The sequence below is a fragment of the Acinonyx jubatus genome, chromosome F2 (assembly GCF_027475565.1).
Source record: "Acinonyx jubatus isolate Ajub_Pintada_27869175 chromosome F2, VMU_Ajub_asm_v1.0, whole genome shotgun sequence".
Lineage (NCBI taxonomy): Eukaryota > Metazoa > Chordata > Mammalia > Carnivora > Felidae > Acinonyx > Acinonyx jubatus.
This window is the reverse complement of record NC_069394.1, coordinates 5,087,242-5,108,640: the sequence shown is the minus strand read 5'-3', so window position 1 is coordinate 5,108,640 and position 21,399 is coordinate 5,087,242. Positions and strand designations below refer to the sequence as shown.

Here is a 21,399-nt window from a genome sequence, read left to right as displayed (position 1 = left end):
TCAGGCAGACTATGGCGCTCAACTCCATCTTAATGGATTTTTGACCTATTCCTCCAACGGGTCCCTGCAGAGTCGAAAGCTAGAAGCTCGTCGGTGGATAGATAGGTGACCTATTTTACCATATAACCAGAGTTTCAAAGTAGTTTGTAAACCATCAGTGATAGATCTGAGCCTAATAAGCCACCCAGGCGTCCCTCTTCCTATTCATTTCTGACAATACAATTAGGCCCTTTGGTCCCGTCATTGTTCTTATTTAAAGCTACCTACTGACATTCCAGGACATGGCCTTCACAGAGAAGAGTAGCAAGTGTTTATATTCAGCATGAGGAGTCTAAGTAAGGGACGATAATGTCCCCTCTCCTTCAGCCGCTGAGAGAGAGAGAACTCGCTGTAGCTCAAAACATTCTCAGAAAATATGATCGGACAAGGTGTTACACTGAGGGTGTTTACGAGCCTAGAAATCTTGGGCTTTGGGGAACATCACGAAGAGTTGTATGAATACTCATAACTCTTACCAACTTCTTCGGTTCTCTGTTGATATAAACATATCCTGGGAAGTGGAATTTGAACAAGTGGGTCCTGTACAACCCTGTAGAGTCTGGACCTATGTACCTGGAGCTGAAGAAGTGACCTTGGAAAGAAACCCGCGTGTGGGGCCCCTGGGTGGCCCAGCTGGTTGAGCATCCGGCTCTGGATTTCAGCTCAGCTCATGATCTCAGGGTTGTGGAACTGAGCCCCGTGTAGGATGCTGCACTGGGCGTGGAGCCTACTTGAGGTTCTCTCCTTCTCTCTCTCTCTCTCTCTCTCTCCCCACCCCCCGCCCCTTCCCTGCCCCCACTCTCCCTCTCTCTCCTTCTAAAAAGCAAAACTAAAAAAATAAGATAAAATAAAAAAACCTGTGTGTGATATCACTTGTCTTTCTGAAGATCTTCTGCCCAGTAGATAAGCCTGTACTTGTACTTGTCAGCACAAGGTTTCTGACATCGTTCAAACATTGGTGAAGCTTCTCTGCTCCTTCTCCAACAGGCATGGTGGGGAAAAAAAAAAAACAAAACAAAGAACAAAAGCCTCTGGCCTGACAAGCTTCCTCATTTTAAGGAAGAGATTGAGGGTCTTTCTTATTTTAATTCACTATCAGATAAGAGGGGCATGTGCCACCTGATGCTGAGCTGACCTTAGCTCCTGTGTCACGTGGTGCCGGTGAGCGAGAGAGTCACTGTGTCTGCGGCCCTTCTGATCTGAAGTCCCACTTAAAATCAAGTCTGTCTTCAGTAGCTTCTTACTTTATGAGACAGACGCGTGAGTCTCAAGCACCGTCTTCTGACGGTGGGGCCGTTCCAGTAAGATTATCTTCGTTTCACTGTGATTACTTTTAGCATTACTCTCCTGGGTGGCAAGTGATTCCAGGATTTTATTTGTGGAAGTCATCTGACGTTTCTTTTTATAAAATAAATACATTCCAAAAACACGCCAATTGCAGTATGAAGTTTGGAGTCATAGTACAAGGTACCTGGTGGAGTAAAACTGGGGAAGGGTATGTGAACGGCTGGGATTTGGGAAGTGCTGAAGTCAGCGCTGAGCGGGGACAGCTCACTGGAGGGAGAGCCGTGGGTGACCAGACACAGTGGTGTGGGATGCACACATCCCTGGGAAAGGCAGGGAGTTGATGCAACCGCAGGAGGGAGAGGGCAGGAGGTGATGGCGGGGAGGGTAGGAATTAAAGGGCTTTTCATGCTAGGAGCTTTCTGAGACAGGAGTTTTATCTTCTAGCAGCTACAAAGAAGAGTTTTCAGTAATGGACTGGCATGACCAGATCCTTTTTAAATTCCTATTTATTTATTTTGAGAGAGAGAGCACAAGCAGAGGAGGGGCAGAGAGAAAGAGAGGGGTGGGGGGCGGAGAGAGAATCCCAAGCAGGACCCATGCTGTCAGTGCAGAGCCAGATGCAGGGCTCGAGCCCACGGACCATGAGATCACGACTTGAGCCTAAATCAAGAGTTGGACGCTTAACCAACTGAGCCACTCAGGTGCCCCTTGACAAGATCTTTGTAAAAGATAACTTAAATGGCGATGGGGACCGACGTTTGGACAGGGGAAGAGATGAACTTGTTGGCATAACGCAGAACAAAACCATGGGCTCTGGAGCCTGACAGTTCCACTGGGTTTTCACCTTGGCTCAACCACATTAACTGTGGGAACTCACACACGTTACTTAGCTTCCCCTGACTCAGTTTCCCCAGTGATAATGGGACAATAACAACACCTCCTCTGCAGGGCGGTTGTGATGATCAATGGCATTCATATGTGTCAAGTATCTCGAAGGATGTCTGGCCCCTGATGAGTCGATATGATAAACCAATGCTACTGCTGCCTCTCCGCCCTTCATCTTCCTCCTCTTCCTCCCTCCTCCCCCCTCCACCTCCTCCCCCTCTTTCTCTTCCTCCCCCTCCTCCCCTTCCCCCTCTTCTTCCTCCTCCTCCACTTCCTCCTCCTTCTCCTCCTCCTCCTCTAAAATCTATTGTTCACCACTGGATTATTAGACACTTCACCAAATAGACCCGTTAGACTGAGTGTCCTGGTACCCAAGGCATATGGCCAGACAATAAAACGCATTAGCCCCCAGGTTGAAAATTAAGAGTATAAAGAAGAGTGTGTCCTTGAAGGACAGCACACCACCACTCCCTAATAAATTGTCAGCAGAAGACTGTGACCACAGGTTTTGCCACTCGTCACCTATGTTGCCGCAGGGAAGTCCTTTCTCTTGCCTGACGCTAGTTATGCACTGGAGTCCATACAAAGTGGATGTCCAATCATGTTCCACATTCCAGCTTTCAGATCAATTATGATGTAAACTTGAGCTTGAGGAGAACTCAGACACCCCGTACCTCTAGTTGATCTGATCGCTTTCTTCAGCCAGTTAGGGAGAAGCTGAAATTCACGAGGGGAGGCAGGAGCAAGTTCTTGCCTTTGGTCCAGGCTGAGCTGGTAAGTTCTGTTATCTTATAGCACAGCGCCTTTGGACTGACCTCAGAAACCCTAAAGAGACCTGACACTGGGGACTAGTCATTTAGGGGGCAGGGTAGGGAGGAGCCTTTCCCCCCTCCCTTCTCTCTTCCCTTGGACCACATTGGCTAATCTCACGAAATTAAGAACTTTTTAAGATCAGGAACCATGCTGGGTCTCTGCAATCCCAGAATTTGGTACAGTGCCTGGTGTTGCCCCATAAGTGAGAAATGAATAAAAGTAGGCAACAGCATAGCGTAGGCTACTAACCTGAGCCCCTCGAAATGAATCCACTGAATTTCTCCCCTCCTTCTATTGACTCATGGGTCTCATTAATCCACACATTCTAACTACTCATGCATCCCATTAATATTTCATTCCATCCATCCATCCATCCATTTGTTCTTTTATTTTTGTTCATTAGTTCCATTCATTATTTAGTCATTTCTTCCTTCCTTCATTCCATTAATTATTCCATTACTGCATTATTGCACTTTTTTATGTATTTCATTTACTTAAAAGATTTTTGTGTCAGAGATCTCATCTTTGGGCACAAGGCCATGTCATTTCCCTAGACCAACATGCCACCACTCCATGGTTGCTGGTGACACAGTTGAACAAGTACCTGACTCAAATTAACTCATAAATATCATAAATGGTTTACAGCACAGAATTCTGCGGAAGAAACCTTTTTGGGACTCACCATCTAGGCCATGGACACAGACTACCAGGTGAATCCCATCTTCCAAATTTTCTTCCTCTTCCTCTGGTGGGAAATACGGTATATCAGAAGCTAGTACAGATAAGTCACTGTACAGAAATCCAGCAATCTTCAGTTCTTTTTTAAATTTTTCTTTGGCCTGATAAAAACTGGAGAATACACTAATTAATCAGAAGCCACGCTGTGTGTGCCGTGTTGAGCAGGAGATGAGTTGAGCTGGGGAGTGGAAATGATGCACATGTACAAAGAAGTGTCTGCGAGCAGCAAAGGCAGGATATGAGGCCCCGGGAGATGCTGGTAAGGGAAGCTTTTTCCTCCACAAGGAGCCAGGAAAGCGTCCCGGGAAAAGCGTTACTGGCTTGGTTTCTGCAGATTTCTATGTGGTTTCTGCATGGAATGGGACTTTTAAGATTCTGTTCAGCTCTAGGGATCCATGCGATCCTTGAAAAGATCTCCCCAGAGGGAAAGTTTCCCAAAGTGGCCCACAAGGCTACCAGGGCTTGGACTCCACCTGCTTCTCAGCAGCATCTCCCAGCCTCCGAAGGGAACACACTGCTCATGTTTCCCTGCGTGAATTAAGTTCGCTTACTCCTACGTCTTTGTGCATTCAGGCCTGTCTGAGATGCCTTCCCACCGGGCTTGCCTGATTCTTGGGCAAGGTGGTGGTTAAGAGCACAGACTTGGGAGTCTGACTGCTAAGGTCAGAATCTCAGCTTTGACATTTACTAGCTGTGGGCCACCCACGTAACCTCTCTGCATTTCCTTTCCTCATTTGTAAAAGGAGAAGACACGATTATCTAACTCATAAAACTATTCTGTATGTTAAGCGATATACGCAAAATGCTTAGGACAGTCCTCCAGACTGATTCAATAGTAAAAAACAATGACCTATTACCAGACTTATCACCATCATCATCATCACCGTCATCACCACCACCATCATCACCATGTGTCTCGTATTTGCTCTGTAGTCGTGTCTAAAGTTTCCCCTAGCCACCGTCTCTATGCACACTCACTACCCCGATTGGGTCCTTCTCCTGGTTCAGCTGTGCACACACGGGAACCATCCCATCTACCCAGCCGCCCTCTCTCACTTCTCTCGTCTTTCTGTCTCCCTGTCAGGCTGGAAGTACGGTGCCAGCCAGGACAACCCAACCAGGCTTGGGGCACTGCTTGTTCTCTATTTGCTAAACTGACAACAGGAGCGTAATAGGTACTTAATGTTCTTTATAAGTAAGGGATCCAGAGTTTACCTGCCTGTGCAATCTCTTTCGTGGATACCGTTAATAGGTAACTCTCCATCATTTTGCAGGAGAGTAATCAAATGATTCCACGATATACTTAATCAAATGTATAGTTCATAGATGAGGGAGCACGATGAATACAAACCCAATGAGAAGACGCAGGCATGGATTTTGGCATTGCAAAAGGGATGATAAATGTAGGAATTGTACAAGGGGGCTTAGGAGGTAAATCTGATGAAATTTCCCCAAAGCCTCTTGAGGAACTGCCCTCTCTACGTGCAAAGATAGAGGTAGCGTGACAGTCGTAAGAGAATTGTTTCTCACAATAAAAACTAAGAATAAAACCTGAAATGCCCATCTCTAAAGGAGTTTTTAATAAATCGAGCTATACCTAGACAATACTGTTTAAACGTTAAAATAAGAATGCAAAAATAAATCTGTAAATATAGAAAAGTCCCCAATATATTAAAGTTGAAAAAAACCCTTAGAGAGTTTGTATAGAACTATCCAATTTTGGCAAAAGAAGAATATATAGGGATGTACGTAGAAAAAAAGTGTAGAGAACTTATGCAGTGGCTGTATTTGAGAGATGGGCTTACTGAGCGTGTTGACTTGCACTGTCCTGTATCTCGGACTTGTATGATAGAAGCATATTACGTTATCTAAGTCGGGAACTAACTCCTATCTCGACGGATGCATGGAATTGAGAAATATGTGGGCAAACCCAAATCTGTGCTGGGGTGGGTAAGCTGTCAGCAAGCTCACCTGAACATCCTCTCACTGACTTCTTCCTCCAACTTGCTGGAATGAGTGGAAACGACTCCAAAGGAACCCAAAGGTTGGTGAGTGATAGGCAATGGGGTCTGTTTGGAAGCGAATCCGGCCCTGGCAGGGGTCTCCTTGGGCACAGACGAGAAAGGGAGACACGTGGCAGTGCAAGACACGGACAGGTTGACGACCTCCACGGCTTTCAGGCTGTCCAGGGTGAAGGTCTCTGCCGGGGGCAGGTGGGACACCATAACGGAAGTGCCTGCCCTTGGCTCTTGGTCTCCTAAGACCTGGGAGTGAACGGAGTGGGTCACGGTGGGGCACGCAGTGCCCGCTTCACGCCCAGCCTCCAGGACAGCATTGGCTCCCTTGCTGAACTCTGCATCATCCATGATACAAGGTGAGCTGCTCTGCTTGCCTGCTGAGCCCAGGTCGACGGCGTCAGCAACTGCGGTATAGTTCAACGCAGGCACCGTACGGTGGGCAACAGTCTCATCATCTGAGATGCTGCTGTGGGAACGAGCTCCTTTCTCCAGTTTCAAGTCCTCAGGCATGCCCTTTGGGGTCTCCTTTAGTACTCTAGGGAAAGATCCATTCCCAGGGTTTTCAAGGGCTATGATACGCGGTATTTTTAAATGAAGACCTTTGGTTTCCACACCTGGAGGGTTCTCCATCCTGCCATCAAGACAGCAAGGTCCTTGAGGCTCAGACTGACTCTCTTTACCTTTGGGGATGTCTATGTAACCGGGGCCCTGCTGGTTGTCGGCACCTGAAACCACCTGTGCCCCAGCGTCCCGCGTCCTGGATCCCGGGGAGTCTATGGTCTCGACGGGCACGGTGCAACTTTCAGCAAGAGGCCCACCTTGCTGCATGGCGTCTGTGTCTCCAGCAGACTCCTCCGGGCTACTGATCTGGGGTGCAGATACGGACTTGGTCAACTTGGTGAGGGCCAACTCCCGTTCCTCCTCCTCAAAAGGCAAAGAGCTAATGGAGGTGAGGGACGCCTGGATCCCACTCGGCAAACTCGTGTTGCTCTCCGTGTGTCCGCCCTCCAAGGAGTTCCTGTGCAGGCCGTGTCTTCGAAGCAGATGGTGCAAGGGTTCCCGGTCGCTGGGTAACTCCGGGGCCCTGCTTCGCGCCTCGGACCAAGCGACAGAGCTCGGCTCACTCTCAATGCCTGAATCGGAGACGACGGAAGAAGATCTCTTGATGACCCCAGAGAGCACCGACACTTCCTCCTGCTCCTCTGAGGGAGGGTCCTTTGGGGAAGCCCTAACATCCAAGGGATCCCTCAAAGCAGAGTTCAGTGGATCGCAGGGCTCAGAGGGGATGAGCTTCAGGCTTAGCAGCACCACCTTGCCGTCTCGGTCTGCAACCTTTCCTAGAGGACTTAACTCACGGAGTGTTGTTTTCTCTGAAGAGATGGCATGTGGACGACTTGTACCTGATACCTCCTTGCCCGGCACAGTTCTGGCGGGTTCATAGTTATCTCGGGAGTGCCCACTCTCGTGCTGAGCACTAACGACCACCGTGGGTTCAGGGCCGCACGGGTCCCTATTGCTAGATTTCACATCAATGTAGGTGAGTACCGGGGGCTGGCCATCCTCTGGACCCGGCCTCCTTCTGGGCAGGTCCTCATCTGCCAGGGGACGTGTTCCAACATCGGCCCTCGGGCCAGCCCAACATTCATCTTCAGGCAAACCTGCCTTGTTCTGGACCTCACCGATTGTCAGATACACCTGAGATTCGGAGCACACATCCACCTGTTTTGGTGTAGCTGCACTGTCATCTGCCTCTGGACACCTCAGAACTTCCTCGTCGGAGTCCATCTGGGGTGGTTTCATGGCGGGCGAGACAAGGTCTTCCCTGAAAGGTGATTTTCTATTTACAACCGGGCTCTCTTCTCTGTCTTTCAGATTCATTATTGCGGGACTTATTTGAACATCAAAATTCGGGGAAACACTCAAACTGTGCCCTACAAAAAGAAAAAAGAAAGAAGAATGTTTGTCGTTTATGAATCTATGCCCACAGATTATCCAGAAGCCTGACGGTATAATCAAAAACTTGGCTGAGCTTTGTTCCTGGTTCCTGGCGGACAAGCCCTGAACTCGTGGAATTTCCCAAGTGATGGAAAGGTCTTTGTTATTTGTGGCTGGCAGGCCCTGAAGGCGTATGCTAGCCTGGTGACTCAAGATGAGCCCTTTAATAGTTTACGCTAAGGAAATGAGTCAGGATGGGGACTGGCCATGCGAGAAAGACCAACCACTGGTCGCCAGATAACACCAGGACAATCTCCCGGGAGAGTAGTTCAATCACGTGGCCAACGATTCAACCAACCCCAACAACAACTGTGGACACTGGGGCTTGAATACGCTTTCCTGGTGGCACTACACATTGATTTGCCTGGATGACCAATCCTGGGGGCACTGGTCACGGAGCTTCGTGTTTGGGACCCTTCTAGACCTTGCCTTATGGGTCTCTTCTTTGGCTGGTCTATATTTGGATCCTCTATGTTAAAACTGTAACCATAAGCATAGCACTTTCCTGAATTCTGTGAATAGTTCTAGCAAATCGTCAAACCTGAGGGGTTGGTAGGAAGCCCTGAATTGGTAGCCAGCTGGTCAGGAACACGGGTGGCCCAGGAGCCCTCCAGCTTGGGTCTGACCCGGGGGCAGCCTTATCAGAGGCTGTGCCCTTGACCTGCGTAACTCAACCGAACACCAGGTAATCAGCGTAAGAATCGCCGTGCACTAATGCAAAACTGTCAGATATCATTATTCATGATTTACCTTTTACTTATCAAAACAGTTTTGACAATTACCACTTTTAAATATTAAAGCTCTTCCCTGTCTTCTGTACAGTATTGACAGTGTAGAAAGACAGCTTTGCATCCAGGAAGGTCCGCCTTCTCATCCTGACTCTGGCACAGCCGTGAGGCCTTGGACAACGACAGAATAAATAAGCCTTTTTTTCCCACCTGAGCTCACTTGCCTCAACTCTAGGATGGGCAGATTCATAGTGACCAGCAGGCCTCACAGACATAGCTCACAGGAGAGTTACGATAGGAAATGGCACATGTGGGGAAGACAGATCTCTGCCTTCTGTAGGGAAACCCTCCAAGCTTGAGCTCTGTCCCCAGGGCAATTATCCCGCATGGCATTCAGACCACAGAGGTTCCCAGGTCACTCTGATCTTCCCAGTAGGATGGCGGGGGTCACAGCATGACCTTCTTTCTCTTATTTTTCTCTAGGGTAAACTATTATCTCTCTCATCCTGTCTCTCAGTCTCTTCTCTTCCCTCCCCCCTGCACCCCCACTTTCCCCTCTACCTCCCTCTCTTCCTCCCCCTCGCCCTCCTCCTCCCTATCTCTCTTTCTCTCCCTTCTAATAAAGCATAAATGAAAGAAAATAAGTACCTGCTATGTCTGTCTGAACCACCACTCTCTCGACAAAGCCATCTGATATGTTACTCACTTCCCATATACAGCAAACAAAAGAAGACGGGGTTTAGGCTTTCATTTTACTTAAAACATTCAAATCCTTCATACGGTTTTCATAGAAGTTAAAGGAATATAACAACTATAGGAGGTTATGAAGTGAATCAGGAGACACTTACAACATATCAACAGCTCACACCTTGGAGTGAAATTTATGACTGGGTCAAAGAGTAGACCAAAGACTGGGAAAGAATGGGTCTCTTCCTCAGGTCGATATGTTCTTTGCATCTTGAGGGGATGAGCAAATGTCTCTTCCTCTAGGGGAGCTTTTCCAAGGCCAACAACAAGTTAGACGTTCTCTGGGCAAACTCCCAGCATCCCCTCTACACACATGTGCTGTAACACCACCACCACGACTACCATGTATAATGGGATCCACCTGTGCACTTCCTGTCCCCACTGCAGAGAAGGGCTTGTGTTGTATGAATATCTGTGCGCCCACAGCTAGCACCATGGTCGCCACATAGTCCCTGAGCTGTGTTCATAAAATGACTTGAGAACAGAACAGAAATGTAGCAGAAAAAAGGCGATTACTCTCGTGAGCTGTTTACATCGGTTTGAAAAAACCACAACATCAGTGTGACTGAATCCATAAATAATAATTGGCAGAGCCTCTGCACAAAGTCCTGTACGAGGCCCTGGGTTAGGGAGACGGGAGGTGGGGACCAGTAATAATAATGAACTAGTCTCTCTGTCTCCAAGGGATCTTCAAAACATTGGGAAGCATACATAGCACAGTATGGTTGGCTCTACCTGAACCATGCGGGCTGTGACCTTGGAAAATATGAATTGGGTTCTTCTGAGAAGGAGATAATGAGTCGTGCTGGGTGCAGAGAAGAGCAAAGGGCAAAGACCCAGAAGCCTGGGGTGCACAGTCTGGTCAGACATCAGATCCCATGTGAATGGAATAAGACTGAACAGGGACGTGGGGCGAGCATGAGGTTGGATAGGTAGAGAGAACCCACGATATGGATGAACTCGAATGCCCTGTATGAATGAGGAGTCTGGTCTTTAGATTAGAGGAAGACAGGAGGATTGATGGGTTCTTTGAACAAAAATGAAAGATGCCTCTGATTGATCACAGACAGTATATGCCAGGACACAGAAAGCCCAGTGAGGAGGTGGGCTGTCAAAATTAGCAACACTGGTTTCATGCCACAACTGTGCGACAAAAAAGTAGCAGAACATCTAATCCAAAGAGGATGGATGTAGTCAGATCCTAGCTCATGGTATTAGTTGACATGCATTCCTAACTGCCTTTGTGCCGATCACTCTTACGTGTTCTGTGGCTGGATCTCTCCCTTGCTCACAGTAGGCCTGCGGAATATAAATTACAATTCTTTTTGCCCAGTTTCACATGGTTACCAACGGTTGGAGAAAAGATTCAAATTCAGGCAGTGGGGCCAACCTTTAAGGCCCTTAGGCAAATGGCTCAATTGCCTTGGGACCTAGGAGTGACCGGTACCTGGGAAAAAGGATCCAGACAATACAGACAGACTTCCCGAGTGACTGGTACCCAGTAGGTATCTACCATGGGATTACAGCAAACCATGAATAAATATTACTATTTTCATATGGAAATGGGACTCTTTTCTGTCCCTTTCTTCACTAGCTAAAACAATGAAATGCAAATGTGATGGCCTCATTGCAAATTACATTAAGGTCACCAACCCCTGGAGGAAAAGGAAATAGTTCTTTATTTGCTAATGGTTTTGCTCTGGGATTAAATCATCACAGCACATTGTGAAGGAACAAAGAAGGTCAGGGAAAGTTTTGAGTGGGGAAATGGGGGTGGGGGCGGGAGGGGAAGGAGCAGGTGAGAGGTCTGTAGAGAGAAATCTTGAGGAGACAGCCAACCCTCTGAGAGCAATTGCCTTGAGGTCCCTCTGGGAAGACGGGATCCTTAGTGCTGGTGGCCCAGACTCCGCCAAGTCCCATGTCCATTACAGAAGCTGCTGGTTCTAAATTAGATGTAGAGCTTAGAGGAAACTGCATGGGCAGATGACCCTGGAAAGACGACCCCAGCCACATCTAAGTCTAGGGCACTGACATGGGGGAGAGTGGGTGAGGGCCAGCAGGGAAACTCCAGAAAGCCTGAGGTTGACTTGCAGCCCGAGGTTGATTTCTGTGTAAGACAATTGCACGGAGATGTTGCAGGACTGAGATTTACATCCGCTGGGGTGTCTGTTTTAACATGTACAGGAAAACAGACTGGAAGATCGGCTGCAATGAGGCCTAATGATACCATCAGGGGGTCTGATCATGGGTGCTTATTTTAAATTTCTTCTCTAACTGTTCAACTTGCCTGTAGCTACATGACAAAACTGCAACGAAAATGATCACATACACATACACACACACCTACACACGCAGTGTCAAGGCAGAGTTGGAATAAGCTTTGTCTGACCACCGGGTAGCTGGCCATCTCCAGAGCCCCTACCTTCTGGCTGTCCTACACGATGTGGACACTAGATGTCAGTTGGCTTTTATAAGCTGCATGATCTTTAATACATATTTATACTCCCGAGCCTCAGTTTCTCTCAGTGAAATAGGGCTTAGGAGGTTGGGTTGTCTGTTTTTTAATAGGATTAAAAAGATAAAACAGGTAAAACCTCCAGAGGGGTATTTTCTGGCTCTTTCAGGGACTAGGGGTTTACTTCAGCTCTGTCACCTGTGATAGCTTTGGGGTTTCCAAGAGCAGGGCTGTGCGAGGGAACAGAGGACTAACATCTCCCGAATGCCCGGTGTGCATCAGCCACACCCCGCGCCCCCCCCCCACCCCGCCCAGCTATCAATTCATTAACAAACTGCAACACCAGCAAGACAGACTGTGAATCGGACACAAACACACAAATACACAGGAACCCGCTGTCTTTTCTCCCTGAGCTGAGTAGCTCATCTACCAATCTGATCACTGATGCAGCCTGCTTTCTCGAATACCTTGTCTGGTTCATGGCACAAAGCAAGCACTCCATAGGAGTCTGAATCGAATGCCATTAGAATTCAAAGAGAAATGATTTTATATCTGAGTTGCACATATGGGATAAGAAAGGATGCCCATCCTATGCTCACGGTATTCTGGTGAGGGGAGAATCTGGTTCCCATTCTATAGGTGGAAACACTGAGGCACTTGGTACGATTTTACCCCAGGAGGAGTCAGGAAGGGGATCTTTACTGCAGCTGTCCTTCTGTTACATCGATCTGTCAATTGCACTGACATAAGGTCATCTCCCACTGGTGGAGCCTGAACTGACAAATGACTTCCTTGATTTGGTTCCACTGTTATCGGAAAACAAATAGGGCAAAGGACTGGGACCCGCTGTTCTCTCCAAAACAAAGACCAACCTGTTGCAGGGCAGTCCACGTATCTGTCCTCAAAGATAACCGGCAGGGTGTTCCAGTCACCATCGATGTCCAGACACTCTGCGGGCAGCGGGGGCATGGTGGTGAGATACTCTGAATTCCGGATGTCCAGAGACAGCTGGCTGTGGGTCTGTATCCTGGGGACACACGTACCGGGTTAGCACCCAAGAAAGCCTTTTTTTTTTAAGTTTGTTTGTTTATTTATTTAGAGTACGAGTGGGGGTTGGAGCAGAGAGAAAGGGAGAGAGAGAATCCCAAGCAGGCTCCACACCATCAGCAAAGAACCTGACATGGGGCTCGAACTCACAAACCGGGAGATCATGACCTGAGCCGAAACCAAGAGTCAACCAACTGAGCCACCCAGGCACCTCTCCAAGGAAGTTTTAAATGTGTTAAGAATCATTGCTCCAGCCCCTTATCCCAAGAAAACATTCAGAAAATGTTCAGCAGGCTCTGACAATCCACCATCTGTCTGTCCTCTCTTCCTTTCTTCCCAGCCACCTACCCAGCCCCCAATGCCATGGTCTGCTTTGTATCCTAACTTGCCTGGGCACTGAGGTTAGAGGTCAGTGATTTTATGACCAGGGCACTTTATCACACCCCATTTCAGTGGGAAGCAACAAATACCATTCTAGCGGAGCAGGAACTGAGTTTCTAAATGGCAGGAATCTTAAATTAGTACTTTGGGGGAAACACTTCAAGTTACGTATCCTTTACTCCTGCATTTCTAAGCTCCTATAGGTTAAGAATTAAGAACCATCGAAAATTGCTATTTTTTTTTTTTTTATTGCTTGCTGTGTGGACACCAGCATCCTTGATTAGCACGTAAGTTCCCCTAGTTCAGGAGCCCTGGTTTTTTGTTCTTCTAAGTAGGATTAAAAAAAAATGCCCCATGTTCTTCCTCCATGAACTGAATACCCTTCCACCAGCAGGAATTTCATTTCAGACTTGGAAACCACCAGTATTCCTCATTCAAAGGATTGGATGGTGGGAAACGTTTATTCCCTTCTCCTCAAGTCCCTGCATAAGGGAGAGAGTTTATTTCCTCCCACGAAGGAAAAGTATGAGCATTCTGTCATCTTCTCCATTCTGCCTCAATCACACTTGCACAAGGGGAGAAGAGGGCCTTACTGGGTTGGCCAGTTTGGGAGAAGAACTAAGCACATGTAGCTACTTTCTGTCTGACTGTCACTCTTTTTGGAGCAGCCTGACCTCTGCAGGCCCCCACGTCACTTGTCAGCTGTGGAGGCAGGTCACCTGTTCCTGCAGCACAGTTCCACACGCGCCCAGGGAAAATTCTCCCAGTCAGCACTCTTGGTGACAAATATGATAAACATATGCATATGGATATGTTACATATGAATTTTGAATATACATTTGAAATATGAATATTTTATTTCCTTCTCATTTCTCCATTGGATTTTAACCTATGGTCAAAAAGGATACAGGGCGCCTGGATGGCTTGGTCAGTTAAGCATCCGATTCTTGATCTCGGCTCAGGTCATGATCTCACAGTTCGTGACATTGAGCTCTGTATCCTGCTCTGCACTGACAGCAGGGAGCCACTTGGGATCCTGTCTCTCTCTCTCTTTCTCTGCCCTTCCTCTGCTTGTGCGTACTCTCTCCCTCTCTCTCTCTCTCAAAATAAACTTTTTTTAAAAAAAGATAAGCAATGTATTATCTTCCTCAAAGCCATGAAGGCTGTAGCAACTTCCTTTTTTTGTTTTTAATTTTTAAAAATGTTTTATTTATTTTTGGGACAGAGAGAGACACAGCACGAGCAGGGAAGGGGTAGAGAGCGAGCGAGACACAGAATCTGAAGCAGGCTCCAGGCTCCAAGCTGTTAGCACAGAGCCCGATGTGGGGCTCGAACTCACGAACCGTGAGATCATGACCTGAGCTGAAGTCAGCCACTTAACCAACTGAGCCCCCCAGGCGCCCCTGAAGGCTGTAGCAACTTCCTAATATTGTGCACCTTCCTTTGAATATTTAAATGGTATTTTGTTCAAATATGCACTTCTTAGGCATCATCGGAACGTGGGATTTGCGTCCCGTTTTTAGTTTTTTACAAAGGTATACGACCGGACACCCATGTGCATAGCTAGGGTGTATACCTCCAGGATGGAAACTTGATTCTGGACCTAAAGAGCTAATAGCCATGAATAGATCAGGTGATTAATCAAGTAACTGTAACACAGCAGGAGAGCTGTAGGAGAGTCAGGTCTAGGTTGTTTTATGCAGGGAATTACCTCCTGCTAGAAGGTGGTGTATTATGTGCACAGACTTTGTGCCTGTGACCGAGCACCTAAAACAGTGCTTAGCATGTGTTTAAAAAAATGACTAAGAATTCCAGGGCACACATGCAGTGAGCTATCACCTCGCACCGGGAATGGCTTTTGTTAAAACAAACCAAAAAACCAGTGTTGGTGAGGATGTGGAGAAGTCGGACCCCTTGTATATTGTTGATGCAGATGTAGAATGTCGCAGCTGCTTTCGAAAACAGTATGGAAGTGCCTTGAAAAATTAAAAATAGAACTACATATGATCGGGCAATCCTACTTCTGGGTACTTACCCAGAAGAACCGAAACCAGGGTGTTTAAGAGATATGTGCACCCCCATGTGCATGGCACTATTCACAACAGCCCAGCTCTGGAGACAAGCTAAGTGTCCATGAACAGGAAAGGGTTAAAGAAAACGCAGAACGATGCAATATTATTCAGCCTTAAAATAGAAGGGAATCCTGTCATATGTGACACCATGGACGAGCCTCGAGGACACGATGCTAAGTGAAATCAGTCAGCCTCAGAAGGACAAATGATGTGTTATTCCACTTACGGGAGGAGTCGAAAATAGTCAAATTCACAGAATCAGAAAATAAAGTGGTGGCCGCCAGGGACTGGGCTGAGGAAATGGGGAGATGCTAAGTAAAGGGCATAGAGTTTCAAGGAAATAAGACGAGAAAGTTCTGGAGATCTGTTATACGCAGCATCCAGGGCCCTGTCCATCACCTACTTATTTCCATTTCAGATTTACTCAGACTCCAGCGAGACAGCTGGCAATATACGGATATTTCTATTTTAGAGCTTGAGAAATCCACAGTTTGGTTCTTCCGTGTATTTTTTGGGAGAATGGATCACCACTATACAGCACAGCCATGACGAGGAGGCTAGGAGTGTGGAATCTGGACTCCAGCAGTCCGTGTGTATATCACATGCTTGCTGTGTGGTCTAAGATAAGTTACTTAGCCTCTCTGAGCCCTGGTTTCCCCAGTTTCTTCTTAAAACATTTTTTTAAATGTTTATTTTTGAGAGAGAGAGAGAGAGAGAGAGAGAGAGAGAGAGCGTGAGCAGGGGAGGAACAGAGATAGAGGGAGACACAGAATCCAAAGCAGGCTCCAGGCTCCGAGCTGTCAGCACCGAGCCCGACGCGGGGCTTAAACCCACAAACCCTAAGATCATGACCTGAGCTAAAGTCAGACGCTTAACCGACTGAGCCCCCCAGGTGCCCTACCCCAGTTTCTTCTTTGGTGAAGTGAGGATAAAAACGGTTCGTAGCTCGTAGTGTTATTGTGAACATTAGGTGAGCCAATGAACATACAGCACTCAGCACGGCTTCTTACCAGAGTTCTCTCAACAGAAAAAGCATCAGCAAGGCAGGTAAAGTGCCTCTTGTGTTCAACACTATATAGGCAGCATCTTGTAAAATGAATGCTTTTTAAAGATGAGTGTTACAATTATTACTACAGAAAAACATAAAAGACAGAGTGATAAATCCATGGTCATTGTTCCAGGGGCTAGACCACCAGTATCGGTCTTCCTGCATTCACTCCCATTCAGACCGACATTCACATTTCATTCATAACATTTCCACTAGCAACTTTCCCTGAACGCTTTACTGTATGAAAAGCACAGTCTAGACACGGGTGAGACAGAAGAGAGAGACAATAAAACAGACCCTTGCTACCAGCCAGTTCTAAACCGTTTTAAACACGGCAACGCTGCGTTTTAAAATGTTGCAACCCATGGGGCGCCTGGGGGCTCAGTTGATTGAGTGTCGGACTCTTGGTTTTGGCTCAGGTCATGATCTCATAGTTTGTGAGTCCGAGCCCCACATCGGGCTCTGCGCCGACCTGCTTGGGATTCTCTCTCTCCCTCTCTCTCTCTCTATCTCTCTGCCCCCCTCTGTCCCTCCCTTGCTCTCTCTCTTTCATAATAAATAAATAAAGTTTAAAAAAATAAAACATAGCAACCCATGGCATTTTCATTCATTTCATTTTCATTTTCATTCATTTTATACGGCAAACGAGTGCAATCCCACACTCCCAGAAACACAAGGAAACAAGTTTCAGAAACACATCTCACTCGTACTTCCTGCTCCATCTTGTTCTGGCCCATCCCATCCTACTTCATTTAAAAAGTGCTGTTCCAAATCCACTACGTGGATGTCACATCTTCCTAAATGTCTGTGACCCGCTGTTTGAGAGACACAATCTAGTCTGAGCTTGAACGAGATGGGTCTGGACACATGGGTTCCACCTCGTCTGGCCACTTGTCCATCCTGATTTGGAGGGACGCTTCTGACTCCTAGGCACACCTTCCCTCTGCAGCTCGGAGCCCCAGGTGGCTGGACCCCGCCCGTGCGAACCTGCTCACCCTGCTCACCCACTCACTGCCTCGATGTGAGCGGAAATTCTGTGCCTTTCCTCCAGGAAGGTTCTCGGTTCCCGACATAAAATGCCCTTTCTGTTCTGTGCGTCTTACTCTTAATGACCTAATAAGAAGTTTACTTCCTCCTGGGGGCGCCTGCGTGGCTCAGTCCATTAAGCATCCAACTTCGGCCTAGGTCATGATCTCACGGTGCCTGAGTTTGAGCCTGACTTCGGGCTCTGTGCTGACAGCTCAGAGCTTGGAGCCTGCTTTGGATTCTGTGTCTCCCTCTCTCTCTGCTCCAACCCCGTTCACACGTGCACACACACACACACTCTCTCTCTCTCTCTCAACATAAATAAATAAACACTAAAAAAAGGCGGGTACTTGTGATGAGCCCTGGGTGTTGTACATAAGTGACAGACCACTACATTCTATACCCGAAACCAATATTACGCTGTTTGTTAATCAGAATCTAAACAAAAATTTGAAACAAACAAGCAAAAAACACATAGTGGCAGCTTGAAAGTGACCACGGTGCCAGCGTTCACACAGTGAAAATCAGCAAACACTAGAGACCCGAGTTTTGGGTTTTGTTTCTCTGAGAGCTAGTCCTTCACCGTGTATGAGGACGCTGGCCGCATCCTTTCTCCTCATGTTCTGTGTCCTCACCTTGACTTGTTTCTCTTTACTTGTCGCTACCTGAAATGACACAACTTACATCTTGCCTGTTTCTGCCCTAGAATGAGGGACCCTAAGGACAGAGTCTTTACTTTGTTCCCTGTGGTGTCCCCAGTGCCCGCGGGCACAAGAGACGATTGTGTAACATATTAGTCATCACCTAACATTCTGTGAGTCGAGTCTGTGGCTTGAACAGTGTGTTCCATGGGCGTGGATGTTCTACAACCATTATCCTGCCTGTTTCAAGGAAACAAAGACTAGGGGACAGTAAGAGAAAAAAAAAAAATCAACAAAAAAAATGACTTTGTCAAGGACCTGCCGTAGGTCAAGAGAGGAACAGGATTTTGAACCCAGGTCGGCCGAATGTTACATCCTCTGTACTTGGTACAGCAGATGTGGAAATTGGCATTTCCACAAAATGGCCCTTGTGTCTGTTCCTTCCACGTGGACTTACACCCCCTGGGACCACAGCATGGCCCAACCACCTAGGGTTCGCCTGTTGCGGCGGGAGTCAGGAAGCAGATTCCTACAACAGTCCTGACTCGCAGCCTTTTTGCTCAGCGGCCCTCCATGTTATGTTTACATTTGTCAGGTTAACGCCTTCTGATTTTAGTTTGAGAACGGCCCTTCAGCCCGTCCTGGCCAAGAGCTGGATGGGATGAAGAAACGCGTGAGCGAGCGAGAGGTCGTATGTGTTTCTAGACAAGCTATTTTAACCCCAGGTGTGTCTCCCTTGGCGCTTTCAGGCTCCGCGAGGTAAACTGTAAATGCTGGTCTACTTTCCACCAGGATTAAGTGTGGAAAGAAGCGAGAGAGGGTTGTCAACATGGGGGACGAAAAGGTCTTCAGATCTGTCTTGCGTGGGAGGCGGACCCATAATGTTTTTCCTGCTGGATCTACTGTGCCATTTCAAACATCATTCCATCCACATTTATTCCTGTGTGGCAAAGGCCAACACATCTTGGGGGAACCCATCTGTCCCTCCCCACCAGGGAGATCTAGGAGACAATGACCTCATTTCTCCTTAACCCTCTGATTTTTCTTGTATGGTTTTCATTTTTTCTTTAATTTGGGAGGAAGGCAGACTTAGAAATTCATCAGCCCTCCTAATGAGGCAGTTTGGTCTTCATTCTTATGCTAAGTGCGTTTAGAAGCTCCTGCGAAGTCTCCAGCTAGTTCTGTGTTTTTTCTGACATTGCTTGTGGCCACACCACCTACTTCTCATTCATTTCACAAAGACTCAGCACAGATGTCTTCAGGGACCTGGGAAGTCTTGATTCTGTCTATAGAACCATAATAACACTCAACGAAAGAAAACTTTGGCTACTGACCTTCTCTGCCACCTGCTAGATCCCGCCTCTGCAATTTGTCTGACTCTCTTGCCTGCAGACAAAAGGCAGCCTGAATGTGCAAAGGTGGCTAGACTTCTCTCCTTTGCAGGCGGAGATGAGGGAAGAAGTACCTTTGGATAAGAATGTCTCGGGTGGCTACTTTTACAGTGTGACGCGGGCATGCAATTGGTTACTTACAGATTTTCCTGAAAGGTCAGGACTGCAACTTTTTGGTGCTCCATATAAAAGAAGGCCTCAGAAAACCTTCGGACCTGAGGAATAAGATAATGTAAACAATTTAACTCGTTGGGTGGGCACGACCTTGATTTTTCAGAGGGAACTAGGGCTCACGGAGGTTAAGTGGCATGTACTGAGGACAGCTGAGCCCCCCACCCAGGGGGTCTGAAACAAATACTTCCACAGCTACCCTCTCTCACTTGCGGCTCTTAGCCCAAAGCTGGCTTACGGACACAGTTGAATGCATGTTTATGAATCTGTTCCTGCATTGCTTTCTGTCATGTTCTTATTCAGGTTGCATTTCTTCTACTAGAATATAAGACACTCGAAGACTGTGACCATAAGTAAGTGCAGACGAAACAGAATTTGCAAAGCCAGTCATGGAAGTGTGTCCACCAAGTGCTTTGTGGACCCAGATATTTGGTTCTCTTGCTGTAAATGAGGAGACCAACCAACAGCTACTATGCATTAGGACCTATCCGTATGCACCTGAACTGGTGGCAAAGAATAAGATCTTACATTTGAAAACACTTTTCTAAGCACTCGCCACACCCCTCAAGGCAGGCTCTGTTATCATCCGGTAGCCAAGGCAGGGTCTCATAAACGGTGGAGGCAACAGTTTCCGAGCCTGAACAAGTTCATAAAGCCTCCCTGCGAGCTGGTGGTGGGGTCAGGACCAGCACTCAGGACCAGCACTGACTATGGAAGTCAACCCCAATTCCCGTCCTGCCCAACAAACTAACTGTCGTCAAGCTTCCTCAAGGGATCCCCCGCGCGCATGATTAGAGATTGTGTACCATTGGACACCTTACCCTCAAGGTGTGATGTTCCTGGCTGAGGTAAGTGGTCACCTGGGAGTGCAGAGTCACCGTGTCTAGGAACTGGGTCCAGAGAGCCATCAGGTGGGAGGTGAGCCAGGCGAGATCCTTACTTATCTGCTCAGCGATCTTCTCTGGATTGTTCAACACCTGGAGAGGCCAAAAAGGGGGTAGTAAAGAACCTCTTCCCCATGGAGCTCCTGCAGTCTTCCTCTTGGAAGACCCCTCTGCTTTTAGTGCGTCGCTCCTTTCTCTGGATTCTGTATCGCATTGCATCCTGAGTTCCGTCCTCTGTACTCTCTACGGACTCCAGTTCTTCATGGCCACTGTTTGGCAGGTAGAACCCTAGGCACTTCCCCACTCCATCCCTACCATTACCGTCTGGTATTGTACGTCACCGCACAGAAAAAGAAAACGAGAATCAGAGGACTACAGTAGCACAGCCAAGGTCACACAGAGCTGGGAATCAGTGGCTCGGCTGTCTAACCACAGACCCATAGCACCAAGCTGCCTTTACACAGGAGGCATTGAGGATGCTTCCTGAGAAGTGCTTACGTCTTTGTAGCCTCAGGGCGCCGACTAGTCTAGGTAATTCCCAAAAGGGGGGCGGGTGCCCAACAGCCCTCCACCGTCCTCCCGCCATTGCTCTAAATACCTTATGGGGGATCACGGGTGGCCTTAACTACAACTTGAAGAAGCCTACAGCCTTTATGGGAACTTTGGACAGTTTGAGTGTAGAACTGGGAGGCCACCTGCTACAGGGGAAGGGGGCACTTTGGTTCTGGAGAGGGGAGATCAGGTCTCCGAGGAGAGGCAGAAGCCAGGTGTCAAGGCCTGACACTGACTTCTAGGCCTCACCATGGGTTCCACAAGCACTAGATGTGCATCTTCCATGTCCCAGGCATATGTTTGGAACGAACAGGGCCACAAAGACAAACGAGAGAAGGTCTCTGCTTGCAGGGAGCCTCACTGAGCAGAGGAGAGTTAACCATGGGGAGGGTTGGGGATCTCTCTATCATGGGCGATGCATCAGGGACACATAACCACAGCCACTTCAAGCCCATCTCTACCATCCTTCTTTGCCCTGGGC

General features: G+C 47.7%; 1 protein-coding gene across 4 annotated transcripts in view; it reads right to left on the bottom strand.

Annotated features, from left to right (window-relative positions):
• FAM135B (family with sequence similarity 135 member B) overlaps positions 1–21,399 on the bottom strand; it is a 287,754-nt gene that overhangs the window by 13,725 nt on the left and 252,630 nt on the right. For 3 of the 4 annotated variants that reach the window (XM_027063841.2, XM_027063842.2, XM_053208136.1), the window contains 5 exons: positions 20,304–20,459; positions 19,453–19,526; positions 12,578–12,732; positions 5,734–7,711; positions 3,707–3,873 (listed from right to left, as the gene is read on the bottom strand). In XM_027063841.2, the coding sequence (XP_026919642.1) occupies positions 3,707–3,873; positions 5,734–7,711; positions 12,578–12,732; positions 19,453–19,526; positions 20,304–20,459 (2,530 nt within the window). The remainder of the gene's footprint in view (positions 1–3,706; positions 3,874–5,733; positions 7,712–12,577; positions 12,733–19,452; positions 19,527–20,303; positions 20,460–21,399) is intronic. The other variant, XM_053208135.1, reaches the window with a different exon arrangement.